The following is a 19722-nucleotide window of genomic DNA, read 5'->3' on the forward strand; positions in this document are numbered from 1 at the left end:
TCACAACACACTGTGTGCCCTACTCCACCACTACCACACATCTACAGCACTAAATCCATGTGTCTGTGCCAATGTTTGTGTTGCTTCACAGTCGGCGGCTGTTCTATTAGGTGTTTTTTTAAATCAAATTGTACTGCTTGCGTCAGTTACTAGATGTGGAATAAAGTTCCATGTAATCATGGCTCTATGTAGTACTGTGTGCCTGCCATAGTCTGTTCTGGACTTGGGGACTGTGAAGAGACCTCTTGTGGCATGTCTTGTGGGGTATGCATCGGTGTCCGAGCTGTGTGCTAGTAGTTTAGACAGACAGCTCGGTGCATTCAACATGTCAATACCTCTCATAAATAAAAGTAGTGATGAAGTCAATCTCTCTTCCACTTTCAGCCAGGAGAGATTGACATGCATATTATTAATATTAGCTCTCTGTATACATCCAAGGGCCAGCCGTGCTGCCCTGTTCTGAGCCAATTGCAATTTTCCTAAGTCCTTTTTTTGTGGCACCTGACCACACGACTGAACAACTGAGTCAAGGTGCGACAAAACTAGGGCCTGTAGGACCTGCCTTGTTATTAGTGTTGTTAAGAAGGCAGAACATCACATTATTATAGACATAAAGACTTCTCCCCATCTTAGCCACTACTGCATCAATATGTTTTGACCATGACAGTTTACAATCTAGGGTTACTCCAAACAGTTTAGTCATCTCAATTTGCTCAATTTCCACATTACTTATTACAAGATATAGTTGAGGTTTAGGGTTTAGTGAGTGTTTCATTCCAAATACAATGCTTTTAGTTTTAGAAATATTTAGGGCTAAATTATTCCTTGCCACCTACTTTGAAATTAACTGCAGCTCTTTGTTGAGTGTTGCAGTCATTTCAGTCACTGTAGTAGCTGACGTGTATAGTGTTGAGTCATCCGCATACATAGACACTCAAGTCAGTGGCATGTCGTTAGTAAAAGTTGAAAAAAGCAAGGGGCCTAAACAGCCACCCTGGGGAATTCCTGATTCTAACTGGATTATATTTGAGAGGCTTCCATTAAAAAACACCCTCTGTGTTCTGTTAGACAAGTAACTCTTTATCCACATTATAGCAGGGTGTGTAAAGCCATAACACATACGTTTTTCCAGCAGCAAACTATTATCAATAATGTCAAAAGCTGCACTGAAGTCTAACAAGACAGCCCCCACAATAATTTTATCATCAGTTTCTCTCAGCCAATCATCAGTAATTTGTGTAGGTGCTGTGCTTGTTGAGTGTCCTTCCCTACAAGCATGTATAAATTATGTTGTCAATTTGTTTGCTGTGAAATAACATTTTATCTGGTCAAACACAATTTTTTCCAGAAGTTTACTAAAGGTTGGTAACAGGCTGATTGGTTGGCTATTTGAGCCAGTAAAGGGGGCTTTACTATTCTTAGGTAGTGGAATGCCTTTAGCTTCCCTCCATGCCTGAAGGCACATGCTCTCTAGTAGGCTTAAATTGAAGATGTGGAAAATAGGAGTGGCAATATTGTCTGCTATGATCTTCAGTAATGTTCCATCTAGATTGTCAGACCCTGGTGGCTTGTCATTGTTGATAGACAATGTTTTTTTCACCTCTTCCACACGGACTTTATGGAATTCAAAAGTACAATTCTTGTCTTTCATAATTTGGTCCGATATTCTTGGATGTGTAGTGTCAGCGTTTGTTGCTGGCATGTCATCCCTAAGTTTGCTTATCTTGCCAATGGAAAAAGTTATTAAAGTAGTTTGCAATATCAGTGGGCTTTGTGATGAATGAGCCATCTGATTCAATTAATGAAGGAGCCGAGTTGGCTCCAAATTGGTCTGAATAGTTTCCGAAGGCACTGTATGTTGAAGATTGAAACTTAGATAGGTGCTTATGGAATCAAATATAAATGTAATGAACAATGTTTTCAATATCCAACTTTATCCTCTTCAATACTTTTTACGGTGGGTAATAAGGTGTTGTCAGGTGGTCATTACTAGGTTATGGTGAGGTCTTATTAACTATGACCCGTACATAAAATACCGGTAGCACATAATATAGTGGTCAGAATTATGAACAGCTGATCAGACAGAGGTCACAATTAAGACAACCTTGCAGCATTGAGTAGGTTACTTTCTAAAGGTAATATGTTACAGTTACTAGTTACCTGTCCAAAATGGTAATCAGTAACGTGACTTTGAATTACCCAAACTCAGTAACGTAATATGATTACATTCAGTTACTTTTAGATTACTTTCCCCTTAAAAGCCATTAGAAGAAGACTAAAATGTATGTTACCAATTGAACGACATCTATTGCAGGATAAATCAATGTTAAAGTTTACATAGCTGGCCATAAATAGATGTTAAATTATACTTTATGGGTTGGTTATGTAGGCTTCTTCTAACCCATTGCTTTCTACTACATATAATATATAAATTATATCTTTACATTAAAAACCAAAGTCTATCAGAACTCCAGTCATTCCAATACATGTTATACCCCTTGATCTTCAAGAATAGGACTTGGAAATATGGAAGTATAGATTAGCCAAATTGTTTTAACTGAGCATAACCCCAAAACTAAGGACTTATTAGCCAGCCCTACTCTATTGCTTATGATTTTGTTGTCATGGAGGACTGATTTGGCTCATTGATTCGAGTTGAAAAATAAACGCTGCCCTCATGGAATGGCATGCTTTGAGCACTACTGAAAAGTGATATTTACATGTGAAAAATGAATGCCATGTGCTGATTTTGCTATATGCCTATTGTGTACCTTTTTGTTGGTGGCACTTTGATATCTTGATAATATTCAGCTGTTTAAAGGGTAAATCCACAAATGTAACAATGACAAAACGGCCGCCCCGCCTCTGTTCAGACGAATAGACAGAGCTATGTATGCAAGGACTGACCATCCATGACATCAAAATGATTGTTGTAACCATGTTATGAGGCTATACAGTGTTTGTTAACATTTACAATGTTCACAAACATTGGAGAAAAGCAAGTTTATATTTTGGGTTCTCATCGAGTTTGATAGTTGAACTAAGCTCATGAGGCATTTATTTATAAGTTATATTCTTCAATAATGAATGAATATATTGTTAGCCCAAAAATTGAGTGCGAGTTTGAGCATGTGTCCATTAGGCCTATGGATTTTTTTTATCAGCATGAATTAAATTGAGCAATAAAAGCCTAACTTTTATTCCATAGGCTGGGATCCGCACTATGCAGCTGTTGCAAGAGTGCATTTCCACTGGCTGTCCACTGGTTTAAAAAACAAAGATTTATAGGCAGCTTAAACTTCTTGAATTATTGTGTTCAAATACACATTTGGATTTGTGAACAGCCATATCCGTAAGGCGCAAATAGGTCAATGAGAGAGCAGCAGTGTGATTCACATCAATGCGCTATGTAGATATCAATAATAAGTGATATCCGTATCGCCGTAGACTACACCACTACTGTCATCCTTACCTCCAAGCGGTTATTCAAGTTGTATAGTCTGGATGCTGACAGCAGTCACACCATTGGAAGGCATACCTTAGTCTGTAGCCTACAAAAGCTTATTCCTCCGCTTTTCCCGCGATCGATCAAACACATTTGGTGTGTCATCATAGTGGTCTCTGACTTGTGGTCAGACTCGCTCAGGTGGAACAAACTTAAATTTGCGCCTTTTTCAATGCTGATTTGAATGTCATTGAGAAAAGAGAAGTGTCAAAGATTTTTTACGCAAATCTCCTCTCCTAAAAGTAATCATAATCTGATTACAATATTTTTGCTGATAATTTAACGGATTACAGTTTTTGTTTTTTGGAATCCCTTACATGTAATCCGTTACTCCCAAATCCTGCCAATTTGTCATGTGGTGGTATGAAACACTCCTCTGGTCAGTAAAAATATGTAAAAACCCTTATTTTTCAACCAGTTTGTTACCAGAATAAATCATAAAGACTGATACTGATGTATTTTCAACCAGGTTTTGCCAATCTGGTAGGCAATAGGAATTTTAGATACATTGATGCAATGTGCTTTGAAATTTAAGTATGTTTGTAAAACATAGGCTACAAAAGTTGTATATGCCGAATCTTATGCATTAAAACATCAGACTACCGTAACTACATGGTTATGACATCTGAAATGTTAGTCATAGATAAAACGTTTCTAAATTATCTGTCTGTCAAATATATCTGGTTGACAAGTTACATTTACCGAGGCCCTGTAATATGAGTTGTTAGCCTACTGCTTGACACACGCTCCAGACAATGTAGCCTATGGAGGGTGTATGAGGCACTAGGTCTTACCTCCCGTGTTTGTGCGCTTGGTACAACAGTCTTCCTCGGTCGGAGTTAGTGGTCGTTTACGAGAGTCTGGGGGAACCGACTCCATGTGGTACTGTTGACTGTGATAATGAGGTTTCAAGAATATCCCATTATGTTCAACTGCCATCATTAACCGACCAGTTTGTTGGAAAAAATCGTTATTCCACCGCGCTGGCACCACATGAATGGAAGCGAGTTGTTAAAAAATTATCCAAATCTTTCAGTTTTGACTTAAAATTACGTGTTCCTGTTTGAGAACACCAAAATAAACAGGCAAAACAGCGCATTCGGTCTTGCTTGTTCTTCACGAATCTGCTTGCAGTTGGCTGATAGAGCGTCACAGAAAGCTAAATATAAAAATCCATTGAGTGAACTGCATCCATTAGCGCGCTCCTGTCACTTCAAAACCTTTGTGTTGAGGAATTGTCATCTTGCCCGTGATTTACACGCAATAGTCAAGGTGACTTTAAATAATGCCTTTACGTCAGTAGTGACACTGATGAACGATCCTATCAAAAAGGTAACCATTTGAAAGATTTTTGCCTAGGAAAAAGATATATTTTTAAGTAATCTTCACGCCATCTTCTAGGATAAACATAGCCTACAGTAAGTCCACGGCAGTTCGGTCGTTGTAAGTGCAGCTGTTGTTATTGTTGTCTTTTAAGTGCAAGAGGAGGGAAATATTGTTTCAAAGCTGCAAGTAGGCCTAGACCACACTGCCGCTGACAGGTGAGAGTTTAAGCAAAACGACCCACCAGGCCAGGGCATCTTCTTTTATTTTTTATGCATACAGTACCTAAGATACTGTTTTAAGGGGACATACAGGTCTGCTCTGACTTACTTTACACTGTTATTGTTCTATTTATTTATTAATACTTATTTCCAAGTGAGAAAGGAATGTGTATATATATATATATATATATATACATATATATATATATATATTATTTATTTGGTACTTTTGATTTTTTCATATGCATCAGCTATTTTCACTTTAAGTTGACTTAAATGGTGATGATCTCGGTTCCTTATAGCTTATATTCACTGCTCCTACGTTTTTGACTCATCCGAAAGTTTATACTTTTATATTATCTTTGTTGTTTTGTCTTTGTCTGTAGTTTGTCTTAATGCTAGGGGGTTACGAAACAATGTGAAGCGCAATGCCTTATTTTTATTTGCTAAACAACTTCGAATCGATTTTTGTTTTTTTCAGGAGTCACACTCAATTTCTGCTGATGCCAACTTCTGAAAGTCACAATGGGGCAACGATATTTGACTTCCGCATGGCTCTGAACGCATCCGCTGAGGTCATTACTGTAATATTCATATGTGTAAACATACTGAATTGTAATTGGATGCATTTTACCGCCATATCATACTGTGCTATGATTGGTTAAGACCACCCAAATGGTTAGGTCATGGGCAGTTTGATCCTGGTTGGCGATATGTGAACATGCCAGTTATAGCTAGCTAATAAAGAGCTACGTTAAGAAATATCCTGTAGTGCTGCATTTAATTATTTTGTACAAATTGTGCAAAACAAGACTTGGTGTCAGAGTAAAAGGTCTTACAAGATGGATTTTTCTGGAGTTCCTTCACCTCGAATGGACTGGGAGTCTACAAACTTACCCGATGCATGGCGTAAGTACAAACAGCATGTGGAGCTAATGTTCACGGGTCCTCTGAAGGACAGAGGAGAAGAGGAAAAATGCAGCTACCTGCTCCTCTGGATCGGTGAAAAAGGAGAGATATTTATAACACATGGACACTTACTGAGGCTGAATCAAAGGTACTGAAAACATACAATTGTTTTGAAGCATATGTTGTGCCGAAGACCAATACGATTTTTGCTAGGTACAAATTCCATGAGAAAGTACAGGGAGCTAGCGAGTCTTTTGAACAGTTTGTGACAGAGCTGCGTTTGCTTGTGAAAGACTGTGGTTATGCAAACAAGGATGAGATGGCCAGGGACTGTATTGTATTTGGAATACACTCACCGGAGTGAGAGAGAAACTTTTGAATGTTGGTCTGAGGTAAGGCTGGACAAAGCTATCAACATAGCCAGATCTCACGAGCTAGCACAGGCTCAGATGAAAACCATTTAGTGCGGCAGCATGAGCGCATCAGGTGAACAAGCAGTGCACGCAGGCAGGCAGAAATCAAAGCACACCTCCGGTGCACAGAGAGCCGTTTTAGAACGGAGAGAGACATAATGACACAGACTCAAAACGCCCCAAAACATGTGGATAATGTGGATACAAAGTGCATGGAGAACAAGGAAATTGCCCAGATAAAGGTAAACAGTGTACAAAATGTGGAAAATGGAATCCCTTTGCAAAAGTGTGCCGAGCTTACCGTGGAAAAACAGTGCACACAGTGAGTGAAGATGAAATGTCAATCAAAGAGTCAAACGCTGATGAACTGTTTATTGATTCAGTGACACAGAAAAGTCAAATATCAGAGACAGAGCAAGCCTTTGCTGACGTTGAGATAGGAACACAAGGCACAGAGCTTAAGTTCAAACTAGACACTGGTGCACAAGTAAACATTATTCCTCTGAATAAGTACCATAGCTTGACATCTGAGTGCGAACTACAGCCCACCACGTGCAGACTGACTAGTTATGGTGGTGAACAGCTTCCCAGTTATAGGCACATGCACTTTCAAATGCAAATACAAGGAAAGTGACATGATGTTGGACTTATGTTGTTGACACTAGAGCACATGCAGTGCTAGGTCTTAAAGCATGTTTAGACATGGACCTCATCAAGCTAGTTTTATCAGTGACAGCACCAGTAGAGGCAGACAATTTACTGGAGGAGTTTGCTGATGTTTTTACATTAATAGGATTATTCCCAGGAGAATGTACCATTCACCTTGACCCAGACGCAACCCCTGTGGTCTACCCACCGAGAAAGATTCCCCTTGCTCTCCGTGTCTGTCTGAAGAAGGAGTTGGAGAGCATGGAGCAATCTGACATAGTCACCAAGGTTACAGAACCGACTGACTGGGTGGACGCGTTAGTGGTGGTGGAGAAACCACGCACAGGCAAGCTCTGAGTATGTCTCGACCCAAGAGACTTGAACAAGGCTATCAAATGCCTTCATTATCCTTTACCGACGCTAGATGGCATCACACACAAGCTAGCGGGAGCACACTACTTCAGTGTCATGGACGCTAGATCAGGCTAATGGGCTATCAAGCTCACAGAAGAGTAATCTAAGCTCACAACATTCAACACACCGTTTGGACGCTACAGGTTCCGTCGCCTGCCTTTTGGGATTATCTCAGCCCAAGACGAGTTTCAGCGAAAGATCGATGGAGTTGTGGCAATTGTGAACAACATCCTTGTCTATGTTCGAACCAAAGAGGAGCACGACCAAAACCTCAGCGCGATGCTGCAAAGGTCTCGCGAGAGAGGAGTCCGGCTCAACCCCGAGAAGAGCACAGTCGGCGCTACAGAGGTCAGCTACTTCGGACATCTTCTCACAGCGACTGGAATCAAGCCAGATCCACAGAAGACCTCAGCCATAAAAGAAATGGAGCCACCAAAGAACCGTGCAGAGCTGGTAACAGTGCTTTGCATGGTCAACTACTTAGCCAAGTTTGCACCCAGCCTCTCCAATGCTAATGCACCCCTGCGTCAACTGCTAAAGCAGTCCAGTGAGTTTCTCTGGGACAAGCAACACGACATTGCTTTCCAGAATGTGAAAGACATGATCACGAGAGAACCAGGACCAATCCTTGCCTACTACGACCCCGACAAAGAGCTCAGATTCCAAGTGGACGCGTCGAAGTATGGACTAGGTGCAGTGCTACTGCAAGAAGGAAAGCCCATCAGCTACGCTTCCAAATCTCTCACAGACTGTGAAATCAACTATGCTCAAATCGAAAAGGAGCTCTACGCCATTCTGTTCGGATGTAAACGTTTCCATCAGTACACATATGGACGACAAGTCATTGTGGAATCCGACCACAAGCCCCTTGAGTCAATTATGAGGAAACCACTAGCCACAGCCCCGCCAAGGCTACAGAGAATGATCCTTCAACTACAAAAATACGACTTCACAATCACTCACCGTCCAAGCAAAGACATCCCTGTCGCAGACACACTCTCCAGGAAGTTTCTTACCTATAAGGACAGCAGCCTCAGTGAAGGCATGGACATGCAAGTGCACACTGTGTACAGTAACTTACCAGTTAGTGACACAAAACTGAAGGAGATCCAAGCAGAAACAGAAAAGGTGTCACACCCTGACCATAGTTTGCTTTGTATGTTTCTATGTTTTGGTTGGTCAGGGTGTGAGCTGGGTGGGCATTCTATGTTACATGTCTAGTTTGTCTAGTTCTATGTTTGGCCTGATATGGTTCTCAATCAGAGGCAGGTGTTCGTCATTGTCTCTGATTGGGAACCATATTTAGGTAGCCTGTTTGGTGTTGGGTTTTGTGGGTGATTGTCCTTAGTCTCCTTATGTCCTTTTTCTGTTGTGTGTATGTGCACCAGTATTAGGCTGTTTCGGTTTTCGTTATGTTTATTCTTTTGTAGTTTTTGTATTGGATTCGTGTTGCTTCAGTTTCATTAAACATGGATCGCAATAGCCACGCCGCATTTTTCACATACAGAACATTATTCCTACCAGTCTCAGAGAAGAGATTTTGACAAAGATCCATGCTGGACACATGGGCATGGAAAAGTGCAAACAGAGAGCATGGGACATTTTGTTTTGGCCCGGAATGTGCAAACAAATAGAGGACATTGTTGGTAAATGCGCCATATGTCTTGAACGACGCCCCTCAAACACCAAAGAGCCAATGTTACCTCACTGTATCCCAGACCGACCTTGGCAGGCCGTGGCAACCGATCTGTTCACCTGGAACAACGAGGACTGCATCGTAACAGTGGACTACTACAGCAGATACTTCGAACTCGACAAGCTTCACAGCAACACATCCACAGCTGTGATACACAAGCTGAAAGCAGCCTTTGCCAGGCATGGCATTGTAGAGACTTTAATATCTGACAATGGGCCCTGTTACAAATCAAATGAGTTTGAATCCTTCACAAAAGCATGGGAGGTCACACATGTCACCACAAGCCCACATTACTCAAAGTAATGGCCTTGCTGAAAAATCGGTGCAGATTGCTAAATCACTCATGGACAAAGCAAAAGCAGACAAGAGAGACCCCTACCTCAGTCTCCTTGAATACCGCAACACTCCAGTTGACAACTTCAAATCCCCAGCCCAGCTATTGATGAGCCGCAGACTTCGCTCAATCCTTCCCAGCACCAACCAGCAGCTACAACCTGAGGTCGTCAGCTGCAAGGAAATGCATGAAAAACGTGCACAGAGACAACAACAACAAAAGCGATACTACGACAGGTCAGCTAGACCACTGCCACCACTAATCGATGGAGAGTCAGTTAGAATCCAGGAGAATGGCCTCTGGAAGCCAGCAGTCGTCATCCATCCAGCTGACACTGAACGTTCATATCACGTCCGCAGCGCAGAAGGAGCGGTGTACCGCCGAAATCGTCGTCACCTACTGAACACAGAAGAACAACACACTGATGAGATGAACTGTTCCCCTGAAAGAGAATGTGATGGACTAAACACACACCATACTTACCTGCAACACCACAATAACTGTTGACTGACACAGAAGCATGCTCAGCATCATATCGCACAAGGTCAGGAAGAGAGGTCAAGCCCAGAGCTGTCCTAGACCTGTGAAATGTCAAAGGGTGTAGGAGGATCGCTGCCCTAAAAGAGTTCCAGACTGTAAACTTGTTATTGAAAGTTCACTTGAAATGCTTTGGCATTGTATTTGTTTGAAATGTTAAGATGTTATTTCTACAGTGAAAGCTGAGTTGCTGAGAATCCCTTGTTTGAAAAGTAACAGTATGTTGGATTATTGTTTCAGAGTCTATGTTGATTCAGTTGGTGTAGTATGCAATATAGTTACTTACCTTGAGTTCAAACTACAGAGCATGTATTCAAAAGAAACGCTTAGAATATGTAAACATTTTTATTTTGTTTTAAAAGAAGGGGGATGTAATATTCATATGTGTAAACATACTGAATTGTAATTGGATGCATTTTACCGCCATATCATACTGTGCTATGATTGGTTAAGACCACCCAAATGGTGGTCATGGGCAGTTTGATCCTGGTTGACGATAGGTGAACATGCCAGTTATAGCTAGCTAATAAAGAGCTACGTTAAGAAATATCCTGTAGTACTGCATTTCATTATTTTGTACAAAGTGTGCAAAACAAGACAATTACAATGAAAAATACCTTTGGTAGTAATATTCTACATTCGGACTGTGACCCCTTTGGTCACTTTATTTGTCTTGTGATCAGTTACAATGACAGTAAACTTCTACGGGTACAACACCAAACATGAGAATGATGAGTTGCTTGAATCTGGAGATAAACATATACTTCATTGGTTATCTAAATTTCACAATTCGTTATTATTGATAGGAGGGGACTTTAACATTGCTATAGATAATTCAATTTAGATGGCCACCAGGTAGGCCAACCAATCAGAATTTGGGTTTAATACTTTTTATGGACAAGTTTGAACTTACTGATATATGGAGAAAGAGATTTCCCGGCCGACGATCATTCACTTGGAGTGACAAAACAGGTTCCAAACAGTCCAGAATAGATTATTGGCTTATATTGAATTGTATTGCTCGTGTGTTACTACAAATATTTGTGTTACTACAAATATTTGTACTATTCCCCTCACAGACCATAGGGCCATTTACATTGTTGTCAAAATATTTACCCCTGATAACTTGGTAAAGCTGGAAGCTAAATAGCTCCTTATTAAATAATTATATAGATAAGTTTGAAGTTAAAGCACTGCTCTCACACTTTTGGGAAAGGGCTTGTTAAGAAAAATCTTATTGCATGAACTGGGAGCTCTTTAAATTTGAAGTGGCCAAATACCTTAGAAAATATGGTGGTAATCTTGCTAAGACCAGAAGAGCTGAAGAGGAAAAGGTGATCATTATGAGAACTTCCCTTTCTCAGAGGTCCACAGCCGGCTTCACAGGGGAGGCGAAGATGGAACTGATTGAGTTACAAAATAAACTGGAAAATATATATAGATTAAATAAACTGGATAATGGATATAGATAAAATAAATTGGATAATAGATATAGATTAAATAAACTGGATACTATATATAGATTAAATAAACTGGATAATATATATAGATTAAATAAACTGGATAATATATATAGATTAAATAAACTGGATAATATATATATAAACTGGATAATATGTATATTAAATAAACTGGATAATATACATACAGTTGAAGTCGGAAGTTTACATACACATTAGCTAAATACATTTAAACTCAGTTTTTCACAATTCCTGACATTTAATCCTAGTAACAAGCTTCCCTGTTTTAGGTCAGTTAGGATCACCACTTTATTTTAAGAATGTGAAATGTCAGAATAGTAGACAGAATGATTTATTTCAGCTTTTAATTATTTCATCACATTCCCAGAAGTTTACATACACTCAATTAGTATTTGGTAGCATTGTCTTTAAATTGTTTAACCTTTCTAGGGCAGGCGTTCCGCTAGCGGAACCCATCGACAACATTCCTCTGAAAAGATGCGAAATTCAAAAATATTTTTTAGAAATATGTAACTTTCACACATTAACAAGTCCAATACAGCAAATGAAAGATAAACTTCTTGTTAATCTACCCATTGTGTCCGATTTCAAAAATGCTTTACAGCGAAAGCACAACATAGGATTATGTTAGATCACCGCCAAGTCAAAAAAACACAGCCATTTTTTCCAGCCAAAGATAGGAGTCACAAAAAGCAGAAATATAGATAAAATGAATCACTAACCTTTGATGATCTTCAGATGACACTCATAGGACATCATGTTACACAATACATGTATGTTTTGTTTGATAATGTGCATATTTATATCCAAATATCTCAGTTTACTTTGGCGCGTTATGTGCAGTAATGTTTTGATTCCAAAACATCCAGTGATTTTGCAGAAATAATCATAATAAACATTGATAGAAATATACAAGTGTTATTCACAGAATTAAAGATAGACTTCTCCTTAATGCCACCGCTGTGTCAGATTTCAAAAAAACTATACGGAAAAAGCATAATCTGAGAACGGTGCTCAGAGCCCAATCCAGCCAGAGAAATATCCGCCATTTTGGAGTCAACAGAAGTTAGAAATAACACTATAAATATTCACTTACTTTTGATGATCTTCATCAGAAGGCACTCCCAGGAATCCCAGTTCAACAATAAATGACTGATTTGTTCCATAAAGTCCATAATTTATGTCCAAATAGCCACTTGTTGAAAGAAGAGCTTACATATTTAGCATAACCATTACTAAGGATTAGAACTCTAGAGGCTTGCTAAATTTTAACCCTCTTATTTAAAAACAAAACCCAGAAGAAGCTAAATCAATGGATTTATCTTTAAAAGGAAAAGTCCTAATAACCAAGACTGAGGGTCTCTCTAGGCTAGCATATGCTGCTCTATCTTTATATCTTGACAGTAAAATAAGCAGAGATAGACCAGATGCTTTTAAACTTTCTGTGGAGAAACCGTACCCATTACAATACGAAAAGTGTTGTACTTATGAGTATGGTGGGCTGAATTTTCTGGACATTAAACAATACTGCCTTAAACAATACTTTTAAGATCAATTGGATAAAACAATTCCAAAGAAGACCCACTACTATGTAGAACTTTATTCCTCATCATGTCTTCTCCACTTTTGGTGGTCTTAACTTCATGTTGGTTTGCAATTATAGTATTGACAAAGTTCCAGTGAAACTCTGCTTTTCACCGGAATGGCACTTTTCTTGTCATGGCACTTAATTTATAAGCAGTATTTTTATCCACACAGATATTATATATGGAATAATCGGGACATATTGTATAAAAATACTTTTTAAAATTATTTTTTATTATTTGTTCTGAAATAATATCCAATTGGTGAGCCAATTTTTAAATGGAGAGTGTATTTTACTTAATTAGAAGGAATTCTTATCACTTTAAAAGATCCCTGTAACACCTAAAGATTTTTCAATGGTTTTAGATGCCATTCCATCACGTTGCTTTATTATTCTGGAACGCATCAAGACCTGACACTCAGAACATACCTACGATTAATCCTGTTGACTCATCAGTAGGAAAGATTTGTTTTTCTTTTGGTCCAACAACAATAGAGCTATACAAGCCTCGTTTCAGCAGGAAGTTGTATCCATACCTTATGCCATGCCTTATTGGAATGGTTTTGTTGATAATGTCTATAATACCTGTTGGAAAAGTTTGGATGTTGCCACACATACAGTGGGGCAAAAAAGTATTTAGTCAGCCACCAATTGTGCAAGTTCTCCCACTTAAAAAGATGAGAGAGGGCTGTAATTTTCACTATGACTATGACAGACAAAATGAGAAAAAAAATCCAGGAAATCACATTGTAGGGTTTTTAATTAATTTATTTGCAAATTATGGTGGAAAATAAGTATTTGGTCACCTACAAACAAGCAAGATTTCTGGTTCTCACAGACCTGTAACTTCTTCTTTAAGAGGCTCCTCTGTCCTCCACTTGTTACCTGTATTAATGGCACCTGTTTGAACTTGTTACATGTCCAGGCCCGTCTGAAGTTTGCTAGAGAGCATTCGGATGATCCAGAAGAAGATTGGGAGAATGTCATATGGTCAGATGAAACCAAAATATAACTTTTTGGTAACTCAACTCGTCGTGTTTGGAGGACAAAGAATGCTGAGTTGCATCCAAAGACCACCATACCTACTGTAAAGCATGGGGGTGGAAACATCTTGCTTTGGGGCTGTTTTTCTGCAAAGGGACCAGGACGACTGATCCGTGTAAAGGAAAGAATGAATGGGGCCATGTATCGTGAGAGTTTGAGTGAAAACCTCCTTCCATCAGCAAGGGCATTGAAGATGAAACGTGGCTGGGTCTTTCAGCATGACAATGATCCCAAACACACTGCCCGGGCAACGAAGGAGTGGCTTCGTAAGAAGCATTTCAAGGTCCTGGAGTGGCCTAGCCAGTCTCCAGATCTCAACCCCATAGAAAATCTTTGGAGGGAGTTCAAAGTCCGTGTTGCCCAGCAACAGCCCCAAAACATCACTGCTCTAGAGGAGATCTACATGGAGGAATGGGCCAAAAAACCAGCAACAGTGTGTGAAAACCTTGTGAAGACTTACAGAAAACGTTTGACCTCTGTCATTGCCAACAAAGGGTATATAACAAAGTATTGAGATAAACTTTTGTTAATGACCAAATACTTATTTTCTACCATAATTTGCAAATAAATTCATTACAAATCCTACAATGTGATTTTCTGGATTTTTTTCCCCCTCATTTTGTTTGTCATAGTTGAAGTGTACCTATGATGAAAATTACAGGCCTCTCTCATCTTTTTACGTGGGAGAACTTGCACAATTGGTGGCTGACTAAATACTTTTTTTGCCCCACTGTACCTACTTATTAACAAAATTAAGGAAGTTCATTTTTAAATTATTCATAACTATTATCCTGCAAACCACTATATGAAGAAGTTGCAGAAAAACATATTCAAATTGTACTTTTTGTAATGACCACACAAACGGTGTTGCATCTTTTTTGGCATTGTATTCATGTAAGGAATCTTGTAAGACATTAGTAGATGTTTAATTGAACACATTTATGTAGATTTACGCTATAATGGAGAGATGTACTGCTTGGAATCTTTACCTATGAAACAATTTTATGTAAGCTAGAGGTTTTACTCCGTCCAGACCGGACACTGAAGGCCTGGTTTTAACTTGGACATAGTCTCAGTCGGTATTATATATACTGAACAAAAGTATAAATGCAACATGCAACAATTTCAATGAGTTCACTGAGTTACAGTTCATATAAGGAAATCAGTCAATTGAAATAAATTCATTAGGCCCTAATCTATGGATTCAACACAAGTGGGCAAGGGCACAGCCATGGATGGGTCTGGGAGGGCATAGGCCAATCCACTTGGGAAAAAGGCCCACCCACTGGGGAAACAGGCCTAGCCAATAAGAATTCATTTTTACCCACAAAAGGGATTTATTACAGACTGAAATACGTTCATGAGCTGAAATACTTTCATCAGCTGTCGGGGTGGCTGGTCTGAGACGATCCCGCAGGTGAAGAAGTTAGACGGGGAGATCCTGAGCTGGCGTGGTTACACGTAGTCTGCGGTTGTGAGCCCTATCAAAGTCCAGGTCTGTTACCAGCGCACTGCGTCCCTCTGGTCACACAGAGGTACATAGGCGACTCACACTATACTCCTGGACATCCCTGAGAACACAATGTACTGACCATTCTGACCATAGAAACAAAACTGGCCACACAGTGACCATAGACTAGAAAGTACCTGGACCACCTAGAGAACACAAAACACTGACCCGAACAAAATAGAATATCCTTACTGACCATGAAAAAGCTTTATTCAACAAATGACTGGAATTCTACCACTGCAATAAGATATGGGTGTGCGACTTTCATCTAATTCCATGTCTGAGGTAATGTTCTGTTAGTTAGCCTCTCTCAAATGGTTTGCGCTCTATATTAACGTACTCTTAGTATCTAATAGCAGACCTGCCAACCCTGTCCAACTTTTTAAGAGTACCAGACGAGCGCAGCAAATTGGATTTGGATTTTCTTTCCCCCACCGTACTCGTGCGTGCGCTGTTTATGAGTCTGATCGCAATTACAGAATTGTACCAAATCAAGTGTATAAAAGGTTGGAATAATTTCTATCTTGACAGCATTCTTTTTACACATATGGTAAAAGTCACTAACAAGATCCAATCACTAGGGCCATTTCACAAGTATTGGCTTTTTAGAAACGGTTCCTAATCAACACTAAAAAAGCTAAATAATTTTGCAAACATAAAAAAAAAGATCGCATCAACACAGGCTACAAACTGGCTACACAAAGTTTAAGTAGGCTACCACAAAGGGAATTTAAACGCTATTCGCTAGAAGAGTCAGGTGTTTCAGCCTATGTAAAGGTGCCTATTGTATTTCTTTGTAGGGCATACATAATTTCAGATTTTCTAAATTGATAAAATCTCAAATCTAATGCAAAGGCATTTTAGAAGCATTGCCTCTATAGCCAATACCAGACACTCATTCATTCTCAATCGCGCAGTCTTCTAAACTCCCGACTCCATTTAATACCAAGATGTTTATATTTATTTTTTATTATACTTTTTGTGACGTACAGTTACAGTCTATCAGGTTGCGTGATCCTTGTGATGTCACGTGGAAAATACAACTAATTGGAAGCAGAATTAATTGTAAACTCCACTCACTGTCAACTGTGTTTATTTTCAGCAAACCTAACATGTGTAAATATTTGTATGAACATAACAAGATTCAACAACTGAGACATGAACTGAACAAGTTCCACAGGCATGTGACTAACATAAATGGAGTAATGTGTACCTGAACAAAGGGGGGTCAAAATCAACAGTAACAGTCAGTATCTGGTGTGGCCACCAACTGCATTAAGTACTGCAGTGCATTTCCTCCTCATGGATTGCACCAGATTTGCCAGTTCTTGCTGTGAGATGTTACCCCATTCTTCCACTAAGGCACTTGCAAGTTCCCGGACATTTCTGGGGGGGAATGGCCCTAGCCCTCACCCTCCGATCCAACAGGTCCCAGACGTGCACAATGGGATTGAGATCCGGGCTCTTAACTGGCCATTGCAGAACACTGACATTACTGTCTTGCAGGAAATTACGCACAGAACGAGCAGTATGGCTGGTGGCATTCTCATGCTGGAGGGTCATGTCAGGATGAGCCTGCAGGAAGGGTACCACATGAGGGAGGAGGATGTCTTCCCTGTAACGCACTGCGTTGAGATTGCCTGCAATGACAACAAGCTCAGTCCAATGATGCTGTGACACACTGCCCCAGACCATGACGGACACTCCACATCCAAATCGATCCCGCTCCAGAGTACAGGCCTCGGTGTAACGCTCATTCCTTCAACGATAAACGCGAATCCGACCATCACCTCTGGTGAGACAAAACCGCAACTCGTCAGTGAAGAGCACTTTTTGCCAGTCCTATCTGATCTAGCAACGTTGGGTTTGTGCCCATAGGTGACGTTGTTGCCGGTGATGTCTGGTGAGGACCTGCTTTACAACAGGCCTACAAGCCCTCAGTCCAGCCTCTCTCAGCCTATTGCGGACAGTCTGAGCACAGATGGAGGGATTGTGCGTTCCTGGTGTAACTCGGGCAGTTGTTGTTGCCATCCTGTACCTGTCCCGTAGGTGTGATGTTCGGATATACCGATCCTGTGCAGGTGTTGTTACATGTTGTCTGCCACTGCGAGGACGATCAGCTGTCCATCCTGTCTCCCTGTAGCGCTGCTTAGGCGTCTCACAGTACGGACATTGCAATGTATTGCCCTGTCCACATCTGCAGTCCTCATGCCTCCTTGCAGCATGCATCTTTCTTTTGGTGTTTTTCAGAGTCAGTAGAAAGGCCTCTTTGGTGTTCTAAGTTTTCATAACTGTGACCTTAATTGCCTGCCGCCTGTAAGCTGTTAAGTGTCTTAACGACCTATCCACAGGTGCATGTTCATTAATCGTTTATGGTTCATTGAACAAGCATGGGAAACAGTGTTTAAACCCTTTACAATGAAGATCTGTGAAGTTATTTGGATTTTTACAAATTATCTTTGAAAGGCAGGGTCCTGAAAAAGGGACGTTTCTTTTTTTGCTGAGTTCATATCACACTCGCACATTTGCATTTAATTTCTTTCACTGGCAAATGCGAGTGAACTGCTGGCTCTTTAGAGCCCACTGAATGTCCATCTTATGTTCGCTAACGTTAGCTTGAAACATTTTGTGTTTACCTTTCCACAACACACAGAGTCGAAAAGGGATTTGTCCACGTGTTTACGTACAGATGACAGTCGGCAAACTCAGCATCACAACAAACAGGAGGGGCAGACACGGGGTAGCGACGTCGAATAATGATGTATTCATCTCCATGTCCGTTGACACATGTCTCTGTGTGTTGCAGCTCGAGAATCGGGATTTTAGATTTACTCAGTGGATTTATTTTTTATTAAAACGTTTTTTTTTGTTAAAAATAAATAAATCAGGCTCTATTCATTCATACATACTTTTAACTCGGCTCTCGTACCTGAGTACATGGACAGAGAATTGCGTAGTCGGTACGCAAAATGCGTGCATGTTGGCAGGTCTGTAATAGGCCTGTGATACTGACCTGTAAACAACAGCCATCTCTACAGTGTTGGTCACCAGGAGGTTGTAACCAACGACCTCAACTTCTGAAAAAAGTATTTATGTCGCTGTTCTCAATTAATCCTATTATTACATTTCATTTTTTTGTGATTTTTCACAGTTCCACAACGATTGTCAGTGTAACCAAACATTCCCTCTCTCCCACCTCTACATAGAATGTTCAATATACAGGGATGCAAACTGGTGAGGGGCCAAAAAGGTTAAACTTTTTTTTGCACTGAATTAATTAATTAATTAACAAAGAATATGATCTACATGATCAGTCTCGTGAACCTAACTCACAGCTAAAAAATGTAAAGAAAGCAATCCAATGTTATTTGTGGGCCAGAATTGACCACAAATGACACTCAAGTCTTGAGAAGAAAAAAAAAACACTAATATTGCAGTTAGCCATGACAGCCTTTATAATAGAACGCTTGTGACCACACACATCTAAATATTGCACTTGTGAAAAAAACTAAGTAGAAACAGAATGAAACAAACAGGCTTTCTATTTTTTCTCTATTATAGTGGCCACTGTAGTAGACATCGATCAAGTGCACAAGGCTACATGTGTACAAAAATAACGTTCACCGAGTAAAAAATGTAATAATCACCCCTCTCTCACACGTGTAACTGTCAAGTTCAAAACAACAAAAACAATATATTTGGGCTACACTGCACATTATTACAGATGCCTGTGGACATCTGTTCTACAATGTGCCAGCAGAGCACGATACCCTTTGTTGGCATAATTGATCTCTTTCAGGCAGAGTACACCTGGCATACCCCTTTTTATCCACTGTATTGAAAAAGTGACAAAGAGGTTAGGTATGTGGTGTTCCTTTCAACTCTATGGTGGCATCCAGTTTAAGCCGGGCCCAGCTCCAGCTACACTTGATCCCTGAATCCACTCGTTTAACAAGTAACAACTCATTTTCACCTACTTCTCTTATTCTAAATTGACCACATACTGTAGAGGGAAAACATTAGTTCACAGATAATAGTTAGTTCGTTAGCTATTTAACATTTCACGGATTGCCAGGGACCAGAAAGCTACTAACACGTTATA

General features: G+C 40.0%; 1 protein-coding gene across 1 annotated transcript in view; it reads right to left on the reverse strand.

Annotated features, from left to right (window-relative positions):
* LOC139423248 (RNA-binding protein Nova-1-like) overlaps positions 1-4447 on the reverse strand; it is a 62234-nt gene extending 57787 nt beyond the window's left edge. Inside the window, exon 1 of the mRNA XM_071175055.1 lies at positions 4300-4447. Coding sequence (XP_071031156.1) covers positions 4300-4447 — 148 coding nt within the window. The remainder of the gene's footprint in view (positions 1-4299) is intronic.
* Between the last annotated feature and the right edge of the window lie 15275 nt (positions 4448-19722).

This window comes from Oncorhynchus clarkii, chromosome 12 (assembly GCF_045791955.1).
Source record: "Oncorhynchus clarkii lewisi isolate Uvic-CL-2024 chromosome 12, UVic_Ocla_1.0, whole genome shotgun sequence".
NCBI classification, from domain to species: Eukaryota; Metazoa; Chordata; class Actinopteri; order Salmoniformes; family Salmonidae; genus Oncorhynchus; species Oncorhynchus clarkii.